This window comes from Camelus dromedarius, chromosome 2 (genome assembly GCF_036321535.1).
Source record: "Camelus dromedarius isolate mCamDro1 chromosome 2, mCamDro1.pat, whole genome shotgun sequence".
Taxonomy (NCBI): Eukaryota; Metazoa; Chordata; class Mammalia; order Artiodactyla; family Camelidae; genus Camelus; species Camelus dromedarius.
This window is the reverse complement of record NC_087437.1, coordinates 71667480-71679690: the sequence shown is the minus strand read 5'-3', so window position 1 is coordinate 71679690 and position 12211 is coordinate 71667480. Positions and strand designations below refer to the sequence as shown.

The window sequence follows — 12211 nt, the reverse complement described above, 5'->3', positions numbered from 1 at the left end:
ATGGGTAGAGGAACTGAATAGACATTTTTCCAAAGATGACATACAAAGCCAACAGGTATATGAAAAGGTACTTAATATCACTAATCATCAGGGAAAAATGCAAATCAAAACCACATGAGATATATCCTTACACCTGCCTAAATGGCCATCATCAAAAAGTCAAGAGATAACAAGTGTTGACAAGGATGTGGAAAAAGGGAACACTTGTGCACTATTGGTGGGAAAGTTAATTGGTACAGGCACGATGGAAAACAGTGTGGAGGTCCCTCAAAAAATTAAAAATGTAACTAACCTATGATCCAGGATTCCCACTTCTGGGTATATCTTCTGGGTATATATCCAAAGGAAATGAAAATAGGACATCAAAGAGATATCTGCACACCCTTGTTTACTCCAGCATTATTCACAATAACTAAGATATATCCACAGCCTAAGTGTGTGCCAATAGATGAATGGATAAAGAAGATGTGATATATACATAAGTATATATACACAATGCAATATTATTCAGCAATGAGAAAGAAGGAAATCCTGCCATTTGTGACAATTGTGGATAAACCTGGAGGGCATTATGCTGAGAAAAAGAAGTCAGAGAAAGACAAATACTGTATGGTATCACTTATAGGAGGAATCTTAAAAAAAAAAGAAAAAAAAAGCTGAACTCATAGAAACAGAGTTGAGTAGTGGTTGCCAGGGGCTGGGAGGTGGGAGAAATGCGAAGATGGTAAAAGGGTACAAATTTCCAGCTACAAGATGATTAATTTATGTACAGCATAGTGATTGTAGCTAATAATATTGTATTATATATTTGGAAGTTGCTAAGTGAGAAGATCTTAAATGTTTCACCACAAAAAAGGTAACTATACGATGTGATGGAGGTATAACTGCTGTGATGGGAACCATGTTGCAATATGTAAGTGTATTAAACCAAAATGTTGTACACCTTAAACTTATACAATATTATATGTCAATTATATCTCAATAAAACTGCAGGGGGAAAAAGAAATGGCCTTGGAAAAAAGCATTGTAGGTCTTTATGCCATATATACATACGTGTCTGCATTTGTGTTTGACTGAGAGTTTAGAGAATTATCCAACTCATTCTCACTTTCTTCTGACTGGCTGGTAACAGTTCCTTCTTCTTTGTCATCATCAACTTCATTAAGAGCCTTTCTCAACACAACAATAAAGTAACATCATAAGTTGGTTATATATACACTCATCCTTTCCTTTTGTCATAACAAGAGAGATCCTTCCTTCTAGGGTTAATTCCTCCCCATGTGTTCTAGAACCCAAACGCTCTTACCTCCTTCTAGTTCACCAATTGCCTCTTTCCTCTCCTGGACCTTTAACCTCTCCTTACTGGCTTCAGCTCATCCACATTTAAATGTAAGTCTCTCCCATCTTATCCTGACCCTAAATTTGTCTGAAGCTACCATCTATCTTCTCTCTTTGCATCATAAACTTCTTGAAAGAGCTGTCCCCTACTTCTCATCCACCATCTATGCCCTGAAACTCTGCTTCTGCCCTGCCATTAAATTTAAACTGACAAGGTCAACATCAACACACTTGTTCCCAAATCAAATGGGTATTTCTGACTTTGCCTTCCCTTACCTCTGACTCATTAGACACCAGTGACCACTCATTTCTTTCCTTCAAAATCTTCTTTATAAACTTTTCTTTTTCATTTCTATCATATTGCATTTTCTTGGTTTTTCCTCTTCTTTTGACCATTCCTTCCCAATCTCCTTTATTGGTTCTTTCTCTACCCTCCCCTTATAGTTGATATCACTCAAGGTTTTCCCTTTGGATCTTTTCTCCTCTCATCTGACTCATTTTCTGTATGATTGTATCTTATTCCAAAGCTTCAACTACACGCCAAATGCTGTTGATTTCCAAATCTCTATCTTCATCCAGATCTCTCCTGAGCCCTCAACATTCATATCCATCTGCCTAAAAGATATCCGTAGAACATCTTACTCCACATGTCTGAAATTTATCATTTTCCTAAGCCTCTCCTATCATTCTTCCACAAACCTCATTCTTGCCATATTACCAAGATGATGAACAGCATCACCCTCTACTCAAGATTCTCAAGCCAGCAAACTGGAAATTATCCTTCTCTTTCATCCATCACATCCCATCAGTCACCTAATCCTGTCAATTCTACCCCTTTTTAAAATCTCTCAAACCTATCCCTCTTCCCCTTTACCTACTTCCTGTCAGTCCTCACCACTTCTCACTAAGATTCCAACCTGAGTCTTCTGTAACCAGATTCTCTAACCAGTCTTGTCCCTCCCCAGTTCGTCTCCCACACTACTGCCAATTTCACTATGACTGCTTTAGTGGCTCTACTTTTACTTTCTGATTCCTTAGCCCTTCATGACCCAGCTCTTCCCTGTCTCTCCAACCCTGGCTCTTGCCACTTCCCCACCCTCATCATAGAGACCATGATCATCCGAAACCTAATTTTTTAATAAGTATCAAAACATAAATGGTTTCTGGCTAGGGATACAGCTAATGGGTTTTGGCTATTTAAAATATGTGTAACATTCTACTTAATTGCCCTTATAAGTAGAAAACAATATACTAATACAATTCTGGACCTTGTGATTCCCTAGGATCATCTAACTGATGTCTCCTTTTCTTCAGAGAAGATACAAATAACTTAAGAAATTATATTAAATAGGTCCTAAGTCCTAGTCATTTATAAAAAGTTGATTTATTTTAATATTAAATTCTTCATAGACTTTTAAAAAATGTTTCCTATCTCAAAATTCTAAACATTTTGATTAAGAGTTCCAATTAGGTTAAAATATAGGTAATTAATGTTTTACTACTGTACTTTTCCCATGTAATTAGTCAATAAATTCCAAGTTTCTTGGGTAGCTGCTTTTTAAACACACTAATACATTAGAAGGGACTAAGATTTAATAAAGAACTAGTATCTGGTATTATGCTAGGCACTTTACATAACCTACCTTGGTGGATCCTCACAATGACCGTAGCCTGTATATTCTATTCCCATTTAATAAAAAACAGTTTAAGCCGACTCAGATACCTTGAAAAATCAACTCAATATCAAACTGCTAGTATGTAACACAGATTCATTCACCTGACTCAAAGTGGAAGTGGATAGACTCTCTTTTCCATATTTGTAGATGGTGCCACAGTATTATGGAACCAGACAGCCTCAATTTGAATGCCGTCTCTGACACTAACTAGCTTTGTGATCTTGCACAAGTCATTTAATTTTTCTAAGCCTCAGTTTTTTCATCTACTAAATGGGGATAATAATAGTAACTATCTCCTAGGTAAGTACTCAATAAATGTTAGTTATTATTATCCAGTCCTATCTTGTTTAGTACAAGCATTATTCACAGAAAGTACAACATGCTTGAGTAAGAACAATTCTAGCAACCACAACTTGGTATTTATTGATACTAAAGCTTTTCGAATGTTTACCACAATGCCCATCTACATCAACTTAAACTTAATTTCAGCATGAGCACTTATGGCTGTGTGCAAAGCACATTACCTGAGGCTCTACGACAGATTCGTTAAGGATAGCCTGGGTGACTGGATCTTGATTTACCACAATGGGACCTTGAGAGGAATCAGGAGCCATCGTTACATTTGGAAACCCTGCAGAAGGAAAATAAGTCATGATGATTTTGTTTCATTTAATTCAATTGACTTCACACGCACTAAACACTGCCATAGGTTTGAATCATCATGAAAATCTTAATCATAATCATAATCATAATAATAGCAAGTCACACTTACATAGTGCTTACTATATGTAAGGCACTGTTCTAAACACGTTCACACAAATTAAATTGTTTCACCCTCACAAAATCCTACGAGGTTGTTACTATAAGTGTTTTACATATGGGAAAACTGAAACTCAGAGACATGAAGTAACTGGCTGGCACAGAGTCAAACTAGTGAGTGGCCAAGCCAGGATTCAAACCTTAAACTGAAAACTAATGATCTGTTTTCAGGGATTAAGATAAACAATAGATTATATACACATTGAAGTGAATAATGTGTATCTCACAAAAGGAAAAGTTCCCCTTAGAGAGAGACTGAGGTTGCTTTAAGTTTCAGACTAAGCTTTACTCAAATTATATACAAAACAGATACTTTAATTATATGGTAATTTAATATTAATAATCTGAAATTAAGTCTTATTTTAAATTATGATCTTATATATTTCACCATAAAATATCTTAGTAAATAAAGTTACCTTTCCTTAGCTGAGTAATTTGTAATAGTTAATATTCTTAGTGAAAAGCAAATAAATTATAATAAATCTATGCCTAACAACTCTTGCATGCTATCCGCTCTAGAATACACATAATATAAATAATACGATGCCTGAAAAAAGATTTTAAATTCTTCCAAATAGCCAGGTATGGACTATGGTTTATAAGATAAAGAAGCTTTTGTTTGATTTGAATACTTCACCTGTGCGCCTACGAGGAAAATCAACAAATAGATCTTTTGCTGTAGCCATCAAACGATCAGTTTTTTCCAATACATCCTGCATCTGGTATTGATCAGAAAGAATCTAGACATATGTTAATGATAAATATTGTTCAGAAATATATATATATATACACACACACATAAATACTTAACAAATCACAAAGGAAAAGTCTCTATAAAGGCGGGAGCATAAAAATAACCTAAAGTCCTTCCGTGGCAATATCTTTAAGTACCAGTAGATGGGGCTATTACAATAATAAGTGGATTCCAAATGCTTGCCTTAGATCCAAAGAATTATTAAATTATGACCCAGTCCACACACAAACATAAAGATAGATACACACCAAAATAAAAGTTTTGCTTAATCTTACTCTTTGAGAACCACTCTGATATTTTCTTTTTAGTTTCTGTCCTATTTTTTCAAATGATGGTTGCAACCCATTAACTTGATTTTACAATCCACTAACAAGTTGTGATCCACAGTTTGAAAAACATTGATTAAAGATATGAATCTCGGAGCCATAAACTCAGAGATGTGAATCTTTGGTATTTCAACCATTAACTGATTTCATAGTTCACCAGTGGATCATGACCCACAACTTAAAAAACATGTGGTGAGGTTTGAGTTTGAAGACATTAAACAAAAAAAAAATGATGCTTCTGCATTTATAAACAAGCTCAGTTTTTATCCTGGAGAGATGAGAACTCAAAAAATACCATTACAGTGGTGCCTCTGACTATGCACTTTCAACTTAGAACTTGCTTAATTACAGTAAGGACAGACACATAGGCTGGAGTAAAAGCAAGTTAACTCCATCCACCACCACTAGAAGGCACTCTTAGGATGGAAAGAATCTCAGAATTGGAAACTGCCCAGTTTGCAACACTGACTGAAATCAAAACATCTAGTAACAAATGCTCTTACTGGAATTTCTCTAGACCATGGAAACAAATATATAGTATGACCTCAGTTATTGTTTTAGGATGTGAAGAAAAATAACGAGAGTCACATTTGACTTTTTCTCCTTCTCCCCTGCTAAAGCCAAGCAGGTTAGCTGGCTCAGTAAGTGAGAAGTCCTGAATTTGTTCCTTCCACAAAGAGTAAACTTTGGAATGGCGTATGGTAAAGAGCACATCTGAAACCAGAAGACTGGCATCCTAGGTCTGGTCAAGACACGCTAAGCAAAATCCAACCTCTTTAAATTTAGTTTCCCAATCTCCCGATATGTAAATGAAGATACAACTACCTCCCAGCCCACAGGGGTGTTATAAGGTTGTGGACTGAAAATCTGCATACAACTCTATAAATATTTGAGAATGTACAACTTAAATTTCCATCCCTGGTTAGAAGCCATCATGCAGTACACCAATTAGAGCTTAGGAAAGAAAGTAAATGAGCATTATAATCTATTATTTATACTAGAAAAATTACACAAAATATATTTCCTGATGGCAGGTTTAAGAGTTCACCATTTTTTTTTTAAAAAAAAGGCTTGACCTCCTATCAAAATAAAGAGATACAAATTGACAGAAGCAGATTGTGGAGGAATAATTTTATCATATGAAGACTGGGTATTAATTATAATGAGGTCTCCAGTAAAGCCACTGCCCTGCAGCCCTCTGCTAGCCTCTGTCCAGGCTCTTTGGAGCAGATGGTTTGAGTGGCCAGAGGTCAGTGCATTGGCTTTCCCTCGTTCTTTGTAGATTTCTTTACTGCTCCTCTGTGCGAGAACTCATCGTCATGACAGGTAAATCAATCTGTGTACATATTGTTTCTCCAGATGGGTTTGTAGAGCACAAAGCCAAACTTATGAATAGGTAGAACACATCTTGGATTTTCAAAAGATCAGTCAAGGTCCCTTCAAAAACACTATTGGAAACTTCTCATGCTAGCAGTTTTGCTCTCTGGTAATAAAAACCAGACAGAATTGGGAAAGTACAGAGACTAGGTTAGTAATTATACTTTAAGAATTTATAAAATCTTATCAAAGCCCCCCTTTCTCTGATTTGGATGTGAACTATTATTTGCTTGATTCCCATGGCATGAGTGTATCATACAGCAAATGAAATACAAGACTTTGCGGGTCAAAGAGCCTTTCTCTTAATTTACGTTAATTGAGGAGCCCAGCTTCTGGGGGATGGGTCCTGATAGCTCTAGCCCATATTGATAAGACCGAGGTGGATATGCCCAAAGAGGCCTCTTCCGTTGGTCCCCACACTCCCTTATCAGAGACATTACAGATTTAGCAATACTGACACAATAGATGTATGCATCCTTTGACTCAGCAATTCCACTTTTAAGTGTTTATCCTACAAATATATTAATACATGTACTCAAAAACATTTCAAGGATATTCATGACATTATTTATAATGACAAGGCAGGAAATAATCTGTGGGTGGCAGACACTGCTACTTACCCACCAATATCCTTTCCATTTTCCCTGTAACAGTAGAATTCCCAAGTTAGTCAAGTACATAGCTAATTTGCCAAATACCCTTGCAGGTAAGAATGGTCATGTTCTGAACTTCTGGACAAAGGGACAGCAGCAGAGCTTCTGGGTGGTGTGTAAAAGGAGTAGCATGCATTCTCCTTCCCATTCATGCTGCCTGGAATACAGCTGAAGGAAGCTGGAACAGCCATTTGTACTCAGACACTGAAGTCCTGTAATAAAGGACCAGAGAGCCCCCTACCAACTACCATGGACCTCCAAGCTGTACCATAAGAGAGGAATCCATTTCTATTTTGTTTCAACCACTATGTTTGGGGGTCTTTTTGTCCAGGTGCTTATACTATACTCTAATACACATCCTAAATGTCCACCAGTAAAGCACTGAATAAATAAACTGTGCTACATTCGTATACTATATGGCTACTAAAAAGAAAAGTAGATTTCTAAATACTGACATGGCATAACCTTCAAGAAATGTTGTTAAATGGAAATGCCTGAATCCCGCTAACAGCAGAGGTTCTCAGCTCCAACAAAATACTAAAATTACATAGCAACTGTCTAAAAAAATACCTAAGTGGAGTCACATCCCAGGTCCACTGAATCAGATATCTAAGTATAAATACGGCTGAGTCCAGAGACTGGTTTTTTAATGGAAATTAGTCAGTCAGGGTTGAGAAACACTACACTAGAGCAGGAGGAAGCGGCATTACCAAAGGAAGGCAGAGAAATTTCACTCTCTCCCCCTCACTACTCTTCTTCAACCCCTAATTCTACAACATCTACTACATACAAGGTATAAGAAATTCAAGACATGAGCAGGGACCACTAGGGAGGGGAAACAAAAGCCCAGAGTCACCTCAAAGGGGCCTCCTCTTTCCCTGACCAGATCTGTGTTCTTAGGTCTTTCCCTGAGAATTACTACATAACATTTAAATGTACGTGACTTGTCTAAGATCACCAAAAGATATACACCTCTAAGGAACATCCTCTCTCAACCCACTGTTCTTTCTATAAACTCATGTAAACATTTATTTCAGAGATATAATTCTTCCTAGTGATACATAAGGTCAAGATTTTCATATTTCACTAAGAAGCCTGATGAATTCCTCAAAAGACAGAGTGTCACTTAAAGCTACAGTAGAAGGTCACCCAGACAGCCAAGTGCAATAACCTTCAACACTGAATAGGAAGCAGCACTGAGCAAGAAAAAAAAGGACATTTCTTTTATATTGATTTCAGCCCAAATAAAAGGTTTTTTTGCTGTAGTTTCCTCTTATTTCCCATATTGTTTATTCTGTTTATTTATTCAAACACCTCCATCCAGCAAGAGATTAAGCCAAAGACAAGTGGCTTACTAACTTCTTAGACAAGCACACAACATTATTTTTTTTTTTTTTGGTAAAGTAGTCTAACAGCATGGCTATTAGAACTGAGAAAAATATTTATAGCAACTTATATATATATATATATAAATATTATATATATGCCATATATATATGTGGCACTAATTATGTGCCAAAGACTATGTTCATCACTATATTAGTATTTTATCACTGAATTCTCAAAACAATACAATCAAGCAAATAGTATTATTCCAGTTTTAAAGATCAGAAAATTCAGGCTGAGAGGGGAGGGTATAGCTCAGTGGTAGAGCACATGCTTAGCATGCATGAGGTCCTGGGTTCAATCTCCAGTACCTCCATTAAATAATAAATAAACAAACAAATAAACCTAATTACCCCGCTCAAAAAAAAAAAAAAAAAAAAAAGGAAAAAGAAAACTCAGGCTGAGAAGTTAATTTAAGGTCATGTGGCTAATAAGCTGTAGGGCAGGAATTCAAAGCACCAGACTAGACTCTAATTGTCACTCTTCCTTTCTTCGAAAGTCCATATGTGGATAGTTGAATGAGGACACAATAATAACTAGAGTCTCTCCAATGTGAATCAAATATGGAGGGAAAGAGAGAAACCTACTTATCCCTTCTTTTCCTAACTCTACAGATAATGCAGTTTAGCATTACCTCCTTCATGATAGACAATCTCCTTTTCTCAAGATTAGAAATTTCTGGTTTCTGCTTCTTCCATTTTCTCTTCAAAGCTTTTTCTTGGAGCTCCCAGTGTACTAATGCTCTATTCTTCGATTTGTGTATTTCATGACGACGTATCTATATAGAAGAAAAAAATTTACAAGAATATTTCAGAGACAAAGAACTTGCCTATTCAGATGATAGGACCATCTAATGTAGTCTATCTTTGAAAATTTTTTCTAGTCCAACATATGTATATTTATATATATTCACAGCCATTTTCACAATCTTCTAAATTTTCAAAAATGATTTACAAAAAGAAGTATCTAAAACTAGTAGACCTAGCTAAAAGACAAAATGAAAAGAATGTTAATTTCTACTTCTTTTGTACAAGCCTATCCAATAAAGCAGTCTTTTTCAAACTGCAGTTGGAGACTTAGTTAATGAGTGGTAAAATAAACTAGTGGATCAAACATTTATAAAATAAAACAAAATATAAAACAGAAAATATTAAGAATACATTGCACAGAAGAATATGAAAAGTAATATACGTATGTTCATGTATGACTGAAACATTGTGCTATACACCAGAAATTGATATAACATTGTAAATTGGCTATATTTCAATTTAAGGAAAGGACACACTGCACATAATGAAAGTTGAAAATTGTTTTGTTAAACTTTTCAGTTACATATGTGTGTACATGTACAATTACACACATACAACTGACTTGAGTATAACATAAAAGGCACAAAACCCACTGAGTCATCTTTGGCAAAGCCACACCCATTCCATGATATTCACATCACCACCAAGAACTAACTGTGCAGTGTTTCTATAGCCCTGCAATGGCTGCACGTGGAAGTGGGTCACTGGAGACACAGGACTCCAAGGAAGTGAAATTCCTGAAGCAGAAGCTGAGATATGAGCCACAGCTTAAGAGTTAGAGGGGAGAAATTTGCTAAGGTTGTTAAGGAATAAAAGCAGATATTGGTTTTACAAGCACTCCGGCATTCAGAACTATAAATATGAACAAAACCTGTATGTCACCTGATAAAATGTATTGCTGAGTTTGCATCATGTAAATAAGAAATCAGTCCATTAAGAGACTAACAACCAAATACTATGTAAGGATTCTAACTCACAAAAACAAATGAAGATGACATTTTTGAGACTATCAGGGATATATGAATATGGACTGGAAATTAGGTAATACCAAAAATTAATGTTACTTTTGTCAGGTATGATAATGGCATTGTGATTATATATAAGAAAATGTCTATTTTTTATAATGCAAACTGAATATGTAGGCACAAAATGACATGTTCTCTGGGCTTTGCTTTAAAATGCTACAGTGAAAAAGGTATGATAAATGAAACAATTATGGCAATATTTTCATAACTTTTACATCCAAGTGAACAGTACATAGGAGTTCTTTACACTTTTGTCTCTACTTTCATGTGAGTTTAAAATTTTTCATAATAAAAAAAATTTTAAGTCAGTTGGACATCATTATTATCCTCAATAAACATTTAATGAGTACCTACTAGGATTACTATTCCTAGATCCACAAAGACATATAAGATATGGCCTCTATCCCTCCAAAGCATTAATAATCTGCCCAGGGAGATTGGACATATGCATATAAAGATAAATGACATGCATTAGAGGGCATATGCTCAATGCCTTATGTTAGTAGTTAAGTATAAGGACAGTTCAGAGGAGATAGCAACTGTTGGGCAGCTTCAAAAAATAGGACTTCAAACTTACTGTAATACTCAAGAGAGTATGGTACTGGCAGAAGGACAGACATATAGATCAGAAGAATAGAAATGTAAGTCCAAATTAGCCCTCATATTTACAGACAACTGATCTTCAACAAGGGTGCCAAGATAATTCAATGAGGAAAGAACAGTCTGTTTAATAAAAGGTGCTTAGACAACTGGATATTCATTTGTAAAAGAATGAAGTTGGACCCCTTCCTCACACCATACACAAAAATAACTCAAACTGGATGAAAGACCTAAACATAAGAGCTAAAGTTTTAAAACTCCTAGAAGAAAACATAGAAGTAATTTTTGAACCTTGCTTAGACAATGGTTTCTTACATATGACACTAAAACCACAAGTAAGAAAAGAAAAATTACATAAATTAGACTTCACCAAAATTTAAAACTTTTATGTTTCAAAGGATACCACCAAGAAGGCAAAAAGACAACCAACAGAATGGAAGATAATATTTGCAAATCACGTATCTGATAAGAAACTTGTATCCAGAATATATAAAGAACTCCTACTACTCAACAATAAAAACATAAATAATCCAATTTTTAAAAAAGTTTTTTGCATTTCTCTTTTCATCAAGTCCAGTTCATTGTAGTCACATCTTTCCTCTGGTAATTTTTAAATAACTAAGGGATTCGAACAAACATTTCTCCAAAGAAGATACAACAAATGGCCAAAAAGCATACGAAAAGATACTCAACATCATTAGTCATTAGGGAAATGCAAATCAAAACCACAATGAAATTCTACTTTATACCCTCTAGGAGAACTAAAACCAAAAAGATGACAATGATAAATGTTCACAAGGAGTATGGAAAAACGAATCCTCATACATGCTGGTGAGAATGTAAATGGTGCAGCCGCATTAGAAAACCCTTTGGCAGTTCCTTAGAAAGTTAAATATAGAGATAGCATATGACTCAGCGGTCATACTTTCATGTATATACCCAAGAGAACTGAGCGTATGTTCACACAAAAACCTGTACACAAATATTCAGAGCAGCATTATTCATAATAGTCAAAAATTAGAAACAACCCAAATATCCAACAACTGATGAATGGATAAATAAAATATAGTATATCCATACAATGGAATAATATTTGGCAATAATAAGGATGAAGTATTGATACATGCAGGGAGGCATAAAGAGTGACTGTTAATGGGAAAAGGATTACTTCTGGGAGGGTGATAAAAATGTTATAAAATTACAAAGTGATGATGGTTGCATAACTGTGAATATACTAAAAGGCAATAAACTGTACACTTTAAAAGTGTAGATTTTATGGTATGTAAATTATATCCTAATAAAGCTGTTTAAAAATAAACTTATAGTAGAAACTTAAAAAAAAAAAAGTAAGACTTGAACTAGTATAAGGAAGCAAAGTTAAGATTCGGACAGGTGGAGAAGAAGGTAGGGAAACTTCCAAGTAAAGAGAATAGCATGAACTGGGGCAC

The 12211-nt window shown here is 35.3% G+C and overlaps 1 protein-coding gene across 2 annotated transcripts in view; it reads right to left on the bottom strand.

Annotated features, from left to right (window-relative positions):
- Nucleotides 1-12211, bottom strand: part of SPICE1 (spindle and centriole associated protein 1) — a 49289-nt gene that overhangs the window by 27604 nt on the left and 9474 nt on the right. For both annotated transcript variants that reach the window (XM_010985045.3, XM_010985046.3), the window contains exons 4-7: nucleotides 8964-9107; nucleotides 4471-4573; nucleotides 3539-3645; nucleotides 1054-1169 (exon numbers count right to left, since the gene is read on the bottom strand). In XM_010985045.3, coding sequence (XP_010983347.3) covers nucleotides 1054-1169; nucleotides 3539-3645; nucleotides 4471-4573; nucleotides 8964-9107 — 470 coding nt within the window. The remainder of the gene's footprint in view (nucleotides 1-1053; nucleotides 1170-3538; nucleotides 3646-4470; nucleotides 4574-8963; nucleotides 9108-12211) is intronic.